Here is an 11,098-nt window from a genome sequence, read left to right on the forward strand (position 1 = left end):
AACTGGTTAAGGAGCAGTTATGAGCTCAGCAACTGACAAGAATGTGACAAAGAGGCTTGAATGTCAGATATGGACGGGAGAGAAACAGTTTCTGGAGAAAACAGTCTATTCTTTTGATGACTTCTGCCAAAAACTGAAGCTGCAGAGAGTATATCTGCTGTGGAAAACAAGGCTGTGTGAGCATCACAAGGCTGAGTGAGTGCAGAACCACCAGTCCCTGGAGCCCTGCCCACAGTAGTGTCCATTTGATTTTCTGAACTTTTTGCCAGAGCCCCTTTTACCCTGTCTATTGTCCATCATGTCTGTGCTAGTCACCCCCTCTGGTGTTCTTCTTTCACTTCACTGTCTCAGTATCTTCTGTCTCAGTTCTTTCTCTCAGGCTTTGGAGCAGTGTAAACTCAGAAAAGCTCTGAAATTATGGCACCAAAAGTATCTCATGCTGAAGACAATTGAACAAAGTTCTAAGCACTTGCACAGAGCTGTCTATGAGGAACCTCTTGCCATGCTGTTTTCTGAGGACCTCTCAACATCATCTGGCTTTGACAGCAGTGCACCAGCTACTCTGACCTCTCAAAGCTCATTGGAAAAGGTGAGAAGGTCTTGGTACACCTAAACTGCTCTGAGGTATTAAATTGCTGGGATGTTTCAGGGGAAATTTCTGCTTCAACCTGGTATTGTCATCAGCAAACTGTGCTTAAAATTTAGTGCTGAATCTGTGGGGTCTTCAAGCTGAAATGAAATCTAAAGGTAAAGTCAATGCTCTCTGTGCCTTTTCTGGTTCATCAATTAGAGATGTGGGAAGCTGAGCTAGTGAGTTTCCCTTGGACAGTTGCTTCTGTTTGTGGCTGCAATGTGGAAGGAATGAGATATAAAGAGCTTCCTCACTGGGACAGTGCACATGCTCATTTCCCCTTTTCTCAATATAGAAATACATGTATTTCTGGATTCAGTATGGAAATTATTAGTATAGAAATAACTTTCCCACCACTTACATGTTTGCTCTCCAGAGTGTCATGGCTAGCCTAGAATTCCTTTGGATGCATTTTGGATTTGCCTGAATCCTTGATAAAAAAAGGAATAAATGGCATGGTCAGAGCTGTTAGCTGGGTTCTTCCACTGTGAGGACACTCACCTCACAGCATGTTCCTCCCTTCATACCTGCAGGAATGCAGTCTTAGTGACAGCAGCCAGCATGGCTTCTCCTCCCCTGTGGCTGCTGAGGATGTCACACCTGTGTCATGTCACAGTTCTTTCCTTCAATTCCACCAGTGCACAGAGCTGCCAGCTGAGCTGTGCCTGCAGAGCTCCTTCCCTGCATCTGGGTGAGTTGGAGACTGGTTTTTTGGGATGCTGGTAGGAGTAACCCTTGTTTGAACTGGCTGAATTCCTTCCTTCTAGATAATCCCTCATGTCATGTCACACAATCCTTCCCGGGGATCTTCTTTTTTTCCTTCCTCACCCAACACTTTTGTCTTGCAGAAGAAATTGGTTTGTGGGAAATCAGTTCCAGTCTTCAGTGCTGCAGAGTCCAGATAATAATTCCCAGCCTCTCACCAGTTACTCTGCATGGGAAGAGGTGAGGCTAGAAAGTGTGTAAAATGTAAATATACGAGTGTTTTTGCATATTCAAATTTAGCAAAGAACCTTTGGGTTTCAATATCAGCATATGGGAGGTCTCACTGCTATTTTGTTCTCTCTCAGACAGAAGATTTGGGAGATTGAGGCTTTTCTCAGGGTAACTCTTCCCTCCCAGCTGAGTGGAAGTAGGGCAGGTGTCATGGATTTAGAAAGGATGTGTTAGACCCTCATGTCTGGCTGTTCATGTGGGGCATGTCAGGGATTTAAAAAGGATCTGTTAGACCTTCGTGTCTGGCTGTTCATGTGGGGCATGTCAGGGATTTAAAAAGGATGTGTTAGACCCTCATGTCTGGCTGTTCATGTGGGGCATGTCAGGGATTTAAAAGGATGTGTTAGACCCTCATGTCTGGCTGTTCATGTGGGGTGGATGGGTGAGGGATGGAGCTGGGCAATCACACAAGTGACAGTGGCAGGGAGACACAGCTGAGCTGTGTGGAGTAACTGATGTAACAGCAGTTCAAGGCCCTTTTTTGCCTTTCTGGATTACAGGATTACACCTCTGACAGCTCAGTGAGGAGTTGCTGGCAGCAAGCAGAGCAGCACTGCCTGCAGAGGTGCTTCATGGTCTGGTCAGCTCAAACTCAGCACCATGTCAAGGCCCAGCAGCACTGCAGGCGTGTTCGGCTGTCTCGGTAGGGATCATGCTTTCCAGAAGTTTCCTAAAGCTCTCTGTTTTGAAAGCTTTACACTTGCTTTAATTTTAAAAAAAGGAAAAAATTCTTCTTCTAGCTATTTTATTTTGTCTTCAGTGGGAATTTTGCAGCCCATTATTTTGGGCTTTTTCCAGCTTCAAAATGACTATGTAGGAACACAGTAATTTCTGGTTTGATGGAATGCCTCACAAATTAGATGAAGCCCAGCTCTGCTGATAACAAGTCCTGGTAACTTCCTATCCACTGAACTGGCCTTGCTCTCTACTGATTCCAAAGCTGAGGAGCACAACAGGCTTGGCACAGCCAGGACAGAAAACCTAGCTCTGAACAGTTTGTCCTGTCCATCATTTCCCCTGATGTTTAATGGTGAAAGGATATTTACAGGTCAGATGTGTTTCCAAAACTCCCTCGTGTGTATGTTTGTTGTTAAATTTTCCATTACAAAGGTGTGTATCTCTGTGAGTTGTTCCTACAATCAGTGCAGCAACCTTTGTCCTTCTCAGAGCCTTTCTCAGCTGGCACCACTGGGTCATGGAAAATAAGAACCAAGAAGCAGCAGCAGCCCTAAAACATGGAGTTTATTGTGTCCAGATGGCTTTCAGCCTGTGGAGAAGGAGACTGGCCCAGAAAGTGGAAGCTGACCGGAGATTCAGGTGTCATGCTCACCAGATGACTGCTGATGCTCTGTGGCATTGGCACTCCTGCTGGCAAAGTGAGTGACCCCATCCCACTGCCTCACTTGACTCTAGAGAAGAGAGCAGCTCTGGGAATAGTTGGGATGGAGAAAGTCACACTTTTGGCTGGAATTCTGTGCCCTGCTCCTCTGGAAAAGCACATACCAGGAGTTAGTAGGTGCATTGTCACTGCATTCTGTCAGTAGGACATGTGACCTACTGTTCTGCTGTGCTTTATATTAAGGAAGATGCTCCTTTGACACTCCTACCTGCACAAAAGGGTGTTCAAGCAGTGCATTTTAGCAGCTGGGGAGTTAAATGGGCTTCCATGCAGCATTCCAAGTTTGAACATGTCTCCTCAGACCAAGCAGTCAGGTTGGGAACAGGGTGTGTCTTAACAATCTTGATCCCTCAAGGAATTCCATATGCTCTAAGTACTTGCCCTGTGCCAGAGAAGAAAAACTCCCAATTTTTAATGGAAAACTGCCTTGCAGATAAGAGTGGAAGTAATCTATGCTCTCTTGCAGGGAAAATTTGAAAGAAGGTCTGACTGCCTTGCAGACAAAAAAACTACAAGGTGAATTGAAAAGTCTCTTTAGCTGCTAAAGAGAGGACAGGAAACCTTAGCAAGTTTGGTCCCATTTGGTGTTTGCAGGAGATGTATTCTTTGCTCTTATTTCTCTGGAAGAACAGTCCCTGGGCTCACTGAGGAAGGTGTGCTCTCTCACAGGGAAGCGTGCTCTGAGAGAACTGCAGCAGCAATGGGCCTGGCACAGCTGCCAGGAGAAGAAGAGGCTGGTCCTGCACACATGGAATTACCAAGCAAGGAAGCAGAAATATGCTGTTTTGTTCTGGGAACGTTTCATCCTGCACAGGTTTGTTTCTTGCTCTTTGAGAACATTTCCAAGGGAAGCTCTGCATGAAGAGCAATTTATGTAGTGGTATCCACTTATGTAGTAGTATCCAATTTATGTAGTATTATCCTGCCTTTGAAAGTGTGGATAGCTCATGTATAAATGGAGCTTCTGTAGCAGCACTTCTCTGAGGATGTCTCTGTTAAGGGGTCTCTTACCTAAAGCCTCACAGCCCACCTCATTTTTCCCATTCAAAAATTCTTTTCCTTCCAGAACTTGTATTCAGTCTTAGTTATGCAGGGTAGTATTTGTCCACTAAGCAAGGGAGAGATGCAAACAAATTTGTGCAGTTTAAACTTTGAAAGCCTTATTTGCACCTCAGTATTTGCCTAAAGGAATAGTGGGCAGAGAGCGTGCAGAGATCTGATGTTTACAAAGTTAGTCTTAGGATTCTGACACAGTGGGTTGATTTTATTTTAATGTGAAAAATTGAGATTGATTTGTTCCTGCAGCAAAGCAGTGTAAAGCTTATGGAGGGAGAACCATGATATTCAACTCATCTTGGTGTTATTACAATATAGGTGAAGCTGTAGTCTATCTTTGAGTCTTATGTTATGTTGACAGATCCCAAAACCACAAGAATTTAAATTTTTTTCTCTCTTAACTGTGTTCAGTGGTCTTCTTATTTGAAACAGTTTTGTTTGTAGTTTATGTTGTATGAGGCCAGAGCCTGCCTGAAGTGCAGAGAAGTGTCCAGCTGTTGTAAACCAGGAAATAATTCAGGAGGATAAGAATGAATAAGATTATTTATGCCAAGGGTTCATTTTAAGGTATGAGAAGTGCAAGTTTGGCCCTATAAGTTTTTCTTTTGAATTGCAGGTTCAGACTGAGAGGACACAAAGATCTGCAGAGGAAAGGGCAACTAAAATCCCACTAAAACTTTGGTGGCTGTGATGTTTAGACCCTGCACTTACCCCTCCTAATTGCATTTTCCTCTGCAAATCTATCTGTGTGGCTCCCTCGTGGGAATTGTTTTTAGGATAAGCCCTTAATGTTGCTCCTTCCTGTTGAGTGTGTCTCCACCATTAATCTTTTCCTTCTGAGTCTCCTTTGATGAGAGTGCTTCTAATTTCTCACTTGGATGAGCTCTCTCTTTTGAGGGGGCATTTTTTGTGCTGGGATAACCTGGAACAGCTTCTCTTGATCTTCCAGAAAGCCTTCCAGGCACAGAATATTCACACCTCTGCCCTATGGTGCAATGGGGTGATTTTATAATGAAGGTCCAAATGGAACAAGGAACCAAAAAGATAAACCAGAATTAAAAGCAGATTGCATTCTCTGCTTGCAGAGGAAGACTGGCCTCCTGTGCATCAGCCTGTGAGATACAGAGAGATTGTTGTGGGTGCAGATTTACAGTGCTGATTATAGCAACTCCTGAAGTTGTTGATTTTTTGGAATAAAATAGTCTTTGCAAAGATTCTAGTTGTACATCCCACATACACAGGGCTTTAGTTTGTGACAGCCAAGAAACAAAATCTGAATCTTGACAGCAAGTGGCTGTCATAAATGCTGCAAGCAGGCTTCAGGAATCTGCTGGGTTCCACGCTGAAGGAAATTTTAACAGTTTTACTCTCATCCTCTAATGGAAAAATGAAAAAGCCTTCATCCAGCACCATCTTTCTGGTCAGCTGGTAACACAGAGATAGACTGAAGACTGGCTAATTAATTTTTATTTTTTTTAGTGTGTGTGGGGGACCAAGTATGTGTACTGGCAAGGCAGCCTTGGAAAGGAATTTGTTTTGAAGGCAAAGAAAAAGCATAGTATAAGTTTGGATTCAGTTTGCAGAGGCCTTTGAATAGGAGGAAATGCTAAAATGGCCAGAGGGAAGCAGAGTCTCTTGAGTAGGTGACAGGTGCTGGGAACTTGAAGTAAAATGAGGGCAGGTTTTCAGCAGGAAGATATTTGAAGAGTGTGAACTTGCAGCTCCCAGAGATAAGGCACTGGAAAAACACACGTAGCATAGAGGCCAATGCATGAATCTTTATTGCAGCAGTAATAGGAACAGGATTTTTTCTTTGTTGAATGCTCTTTGTCTTGCTTTGGCCATGTATGTGGGATACTGCAGGGCAGGTGAGAGGGTGAAATTTGGTTTGACATGGAATTGTTGCTGTAGGCATCTGCTTCCTTTCTGTGCTTGGAACTGTTTTTCAGGTGCCTTGTCACTTGGGCCCAGGTCACTGCATGTCACCTAAGGCAGCGTGAAGCCCTCTCTTATTTTAAAAGGATCAGAGAGCACCGACTGCTGGTTGGGAGCTTTATTAAGTGGAGGGACAAACTCTGGAGAGCTGAACAGGTGGCAGGAGGGAGAAAGCACAAGTGGCAGGAGCCCTCTCCAGGTAAAGCCTGTCACCGCTGGCGAGTGGCTGCGAGAGGACAGCGAGCCCTGCGCCTGGGATCTGTGACCACTGTCAAACAAGTAAGAGAAGATCAAGCTCCCTAAGTATGGGAAGATAAAGGTCCCTATGAGACAGCTATTATTAACTCAGTGAGTCATGAGGCACTGAGGTAGTGTGACAAGGCTTGCATAAAAACCTGGTGTGATTTGTGGTGACTGCTTAGTCCCTGCTGTGAGATTCTTCACCGACTGTGCACACAACTTCATCACCATAATCTGGCACTGATTGCAGCAACCATATGGAGCACAGCAATAAGGAAAGGGGACATTTTGACCAGAGAGATGAGAGCACTCCTTCCTCTCTGCTCAAAGATAAGATGGGATAATCACTGTCCCTGCAGAGCAGAGTGAGTTGCCAGAGATACAGCTTTTTTCAAAAGACTCACAGCTAGCAAACTACAAAGAAGTCCATTGATTTGGAAGGGCTGAGTCAGTCCTGCTGGGATCTCATCTGTGCAGTTTCCAGCCTGGGGTCTAGCACATTAAGCTGCCTGCAGAGCTGTGAGCCTGTCTCTGGGCTGTGTGAGTGCTGTGTGCATTGTGTTTACTCTTGGCTGCAGCTGTGTTATTTCTCTTTGCAGGCCTGCAACTACTGGACCAGAGCAGCTGCCTTTTCCCAGTGCTTACGGCAGCGCAGCACCCTCATAGGTGTCAGGAAAAGCAGAAAGATGGCTCTCTCTTGGCCCACCAGTAAGATTCTCCCTCCTCTCTTCCTTTCACAGACCCATGTGGGGAGTGTGAGGGAAAGGGGATTGGTGTTTACCAGCTTAATGACTGGGATTCTGTGACCGTGTTCACAGGGGTCTGAGGATGAGGGAAGAGATGAGGATCTGATTCCATGTTTCAGAAGGCTTGATTTATTATTTTATTACATATATTATATTAAAACTATACTAAAAGAATAGAAGAAAGGATTTCATCAGAAGGCTAGATAAGAATAGGAAAAGAAAGAATGAATAACAAAGGCTTGTGGCTCAGACTCTCTGTCCGAGCCAGCTGTGATTGGCCATTAATTAAAAACAACCCCATCAGACCAATCCCAGATGCACCTGTTGCATTCCACAGCAGCAGATAATCAATGTTTACATTTTGTGCCTGAGGCTTCTCATCTTCTCAGGAGAAAAAATCCTAAGGAAAGGATTTTTCAGAAAATATCATGGCTACAGGATTCCTCTGTGGAGCAGGAGCTCATAGCAATCAAACTCAGTTGATTTCTTCTGTGTTCAGGAGTTGAAGGACTAAGGGCTCATGGCAGCTCTGATGTCTCCCTCTCCAAGGTTAGCTCCTGTGTGATTCCTCTTTTGTTTCCTAGAAAGCAGAAGAGGCAGAGAAGAAGATTCAGCACCAACTGGACATTTTCCCAGTGCCATTCAGCGCTGGCTGGTGATCTACAGGAGCCAAAACAGGGCTGAGAGGTTGCTGGAGAGACCTGATGTGGTAGGACCCTCTCATGCTCATGCAAGGATCCAGGAGAACCCAGCAGGGGTGGACTTGGAAGAGTGGGCTAAGAAGTGGCTTGGGTAAGTGGAGTGCAGGGCTCTGGACTTCCTCTTGCTGATACTGAGACATAAACTTTAAGGAATTTAGGGATTTTAGAGGAGTTGAGGTTTTAGTTAGAGATAATCAAAATAAATGGGTAGGCCTTGATGAAGTTGAGAGTTAGTAGTTAACTAATAATTGATTGCTTGTCAACATAATGTTTGGTTAGCTGGGTTTATAATGAAGAATATAGAAACTGATAAATAGCTTTTAGGAACATCAGACAATTGTGGCCTCCTCTGCTCTGAAACCAATTGAAGATGGGAATGGGAGTTCTACCAAGGGTTCATTTGTCATATTTGCATTGAAAAGGTAGAAAGGTCAGAATGCAGGAAGACTTCATTTACTTCCTCATTTTGGGACCCCTCCCCATGAAAGGGACGACCAAACCATTTCAAGGAACAAACTATGCATGGTTAATAGTGTTTGAACTAATTACCATACGAGGCAGGGAAGGGGATGTACCAAAGTTATGAATATGCATTTGTATTTTGGGTATTCAATACCTGTATAGATAAAAGGACTCTGTAATCACCTGTAAATTGAGATGTGTATTTGGGAGCTATCCCACAATAAACACACACTTTCTAACTTTAAACTGTTAGAGAGTCTTTGTCACAGTTGGATATCGGTACTAGATCAATATCCATATTTTTAATAAATCAATACCATCAGGGAAGGGCTCCCCAGTCTGGCTGGTAAAGCTGATTTGCTTCTTTTGCCTGCAGGAGGAGATACCTGAAGAAGTGGCATCACACAGTGGTACTGCACCGGTGCCAGCACGACAGGAAACTGCTCTGCCTGGCAAGGGGGTGGCACCAGTGGAGGGAAGCCAGCAGGGTGGTGATGCTGGCTCAGGTGCTGGTGAGTGTCTGGTGCCACTGGGGTGGCAGTGATGGGTGTTACTGGGCAAGCCTGCTCTGCCTGTAGCCTCCCATACATCCTGGGAGATGAGACCTGGGTGTTTAACAAATACCAGTAGGCAACAAAAATCCTGGTTTACTGCTGTGGCTGGTTTTTCCAGTGTTCTTTTTGGAATGTCAGCTTGACAGACTGGCATATCCACAGATTTAGTTGTGCTTTGCCCTTACAGATGGGAAGCTGAAACAGGGCTTGTCTAGATTGAATGTAGACTGTGCAAAACTTCACAGCAGTTATTATGATCTTTGTCCTCATCTGTGCTCCTGATACATCCCACTGGTGCCCACAGTTTATGAAGAGCTGTCATTTGGCATTTCCCCCTCTGTTCATAGCCATGTTCTGCCAGGTTCCTGGGCATTAGCTGTGTGAGCTGTGCTCTGGCCTGCCCAGGTAACAGGATGATGCCAGTGTAGTGTGAGCAAATCCATAGCTCACACTAACTGGGGCACAGTGGGGCATTGTCCTCTCCCCAGGGTTACTGGAACTTGCCCACATTGTGCTGGAGAGAGCAGCTCAGCAAGAGCTCTGTTTTTAGTCTGCTCTGTTTGTTACCAGTGCAAAGTCTTTTAAGATGGACTCAGGAAAGCAGCTGGAGCAAGGTGGCACTGGAGGGAAGTGAGATCATTTGCCTGCCAGAGCCCAGTTAATCTGTGTGCTGCCTCTTTTCCTGGCAGCACCAGCAGCAGCTGATGGAAAAGGCCTGGAGGGTGTGGAGACAAAGATACTTGCAAAGCTGTGTGGTGCAGAATCTTCTGGAGCAGGAAGCCAGGAGCCTCCTGTCTCAGGTAAGCATTTATGCCTTCTTCAATTCAGTGGACCTCAGTGATACAAAAAGCACCCCAAAGGGACAACTGCTGTTCCTTCCCTGTGTCTCTCTCCCTGCACAATGCACTTGCTTGGGGAGAAGATGAATAAATCAGGGAATTGGACTTGCCAGTAAAAAAAGAAAAAAAGCTTCCAGCTTTACATGGGTTCATCTATGGGTGTTTTTCAAAGCTTTGTGTCAGGAGTCAATTTCCCTGACATGTGCCCCCCTCCCTGCTGTTATTAGTGGTGTTAATCCCCTAATCCCCTGCCTCTTGAGACCCCACTCAGGGAGGAAACAGGCTCCACATTGGCGCAGGAGGACTGCGCTGACTTGCACCCAGGGGCAAGCAAATCACTATGAATTTATGAATTTGAGCGAGCAGGCAAAGCCTTAGAACTCATATCCAGTTGCTCCTCTGCCTGCATCCCAAAGATTCATGCAGGATTAGGGCCTCCTTTAAGGAGACAGGAGCAGGTACTGAAATTAGAGGGCATTGGTCTTTCTTCTGTCACATTGATTTGTACTCTGCAGGCCCCATATTGGCTCCAGGAGAGACAGGGAAGGGTTTTGAGTGAAGGGTAAGGCAGCTGGCAGAGCCATTGCTAGGAAAGCTGTGTTTAGGGGTTTCTGTAAGAATGGCTGCAGCCCCTCAAGGGTGACCCGAGTGTTTGATTTGTACACTTTGCTCTTTCAGGCCTTTGGGAGGTGGTGGCAGCTCACAGCATTCCAGTGTAAGGACAAAGGATCCCGCTGAATGCAGGGGCCTGCCTGCCTGCAGCTGCTGCTCCGTTCAGGACACGTGGAGGATCCAGCTCCTGTCACAACAAAGAGGTGGTCCTGTGCTGCCAAAAAAGAACTCTCTGCTCTTACAATAAAAGCAGTGCTGCCAGCCAGAAGGATGACAGCCAAAGAACAACCAGGATTGTACCTAGTGAAAGGTCCTCTTTAAAGGACTTGTATCTTACCTCCTTAGCAACACAAACAGAGAAGTTACTTACAGTTGTGAGGTTGCATTCTCTTCTTCTCAGGACCATGTTGTTGCTGGAGTTCTGATTAAAGAGCAAAAAAACCTTCTAGGCTTTCCTTTTACTCAGTGTTTTTTCCCTGTTCAGGAGCTTGGTGTCAAGAGGGGAGTATGCAAATACAGCCTTAGAGAGCAGGAGTTTGTGAGTGCTGAATCCTTTTGATTTCAAAGTCTGGCTTGGGTAGGTGCAAACACAGCTCTTTATTTTTAGATTTGGCTTTTCCCCTGGAGGTGGGGGGGCAGATTTCCACATGGCTCCCACCTCCTCCCCCTGTCTAGGTCCATCAGCTCTTCATTAAGCCTTTCAGTGGGTGGCCAACCTCCTGACTGCTTCCTGCTGCTTCATTTCTGTGCTGAATGGGCAAGGTATGAAGAAACCTGCTGGGAACAGCTGAGCACCAAAAGCTTTGCCGAGGCCAGACAGGCGTGTCTGATCCCCAGCCTTCCCATTACTTGCCTCTATGATTGATGCCTTGTAATTACCCTGGATATATGAGCCTGCTCTCAGACAGCTGTAACAAGAGGGTCTGA

At 45.5% G+C, this 11,098-nt stretch overlaps 1 protein-coding gene across 1 annotated transcript; it reads left to right on the forward strand.

Annotated features, from left to right (window-relative positions):
* The first annotated feature begins 11 nt into the window (after nucleotides 1–11).
* LOC131092620 (uncharacterized) lies at nucleotides 12–10,600 on the forward strand. The gene is made up of 12 exons (XM_058039411.1): nucleotides 12–589; nucleotides 1,165–1,322; nucleotides 1,480–1,576; nucleotides 2,128–2,270; nucleotides 2,795–3,003; nucleotides 3,696–3,840; nucleotides 6,032–6,296; nucleotides 6,857–6,965; nucleotides 7,588–7,795; nucleotides 8,543–8,678; nucleotides 9,410–9,520; nucleotides 10,238–10,600. The coding sequence occupies exons 1-12, from the start codon at nucleotides 299–301 to the stop codon at nucleotides 10,295–10,297; spliced, it is 1,932 nt and encodes a 643-aa protein (XP_057895394.1). The 5' UTR covers nucleotides 12–298; the 3' UTR covers nucleotides 10,298–10,600.
* The last annotated feature ends 498 nt before the right edge of the window (nucleotides 10,601–11,098 follow it).

Source organism: Melospiza georgiana, chromosome 22 (genome assembly GCF_028018845.1).
Source record: "Melospiza georgiana isolate bMelGeo1 chromosome 22, bMelGeo1.pri, whole genome shotgun sequence".
NCBI classification, from domain to species: Eukaryota; Metazoa; Chordata; class Aves; order Passeriformes; family Passerellidae; genus Melospiza; species Melospiza georgiana.

What these genes read in the sequence shown, in the direction of transcription:
- LOC131092620 (XM_058039411.1), top strand. Translation starts at nt 299, where the DNA reads ATGTCTGTGCTAGTCACCCCCTCTGGTGTTCTTCTTTCACTTCACTGT. An exon ending in CTGTGACCACTGTCAAACAA is followed by an intron (nt 6,297 to 6,856) that starts GTAAGAGAAGAT and finishes TTCTCTTTGCAG; the next exon opens with GCCTGCAACTACTGGACCAG. An exon ending in TGGGCTAAGAAGTGGCTTGG is followed by an intron (nt 7,796 to 8,542) that starts GTAAGTGGAGTG and finishes TTTTGCCTGCAG; the next exon opens with GAGGAGATACCTGAAGAAGT.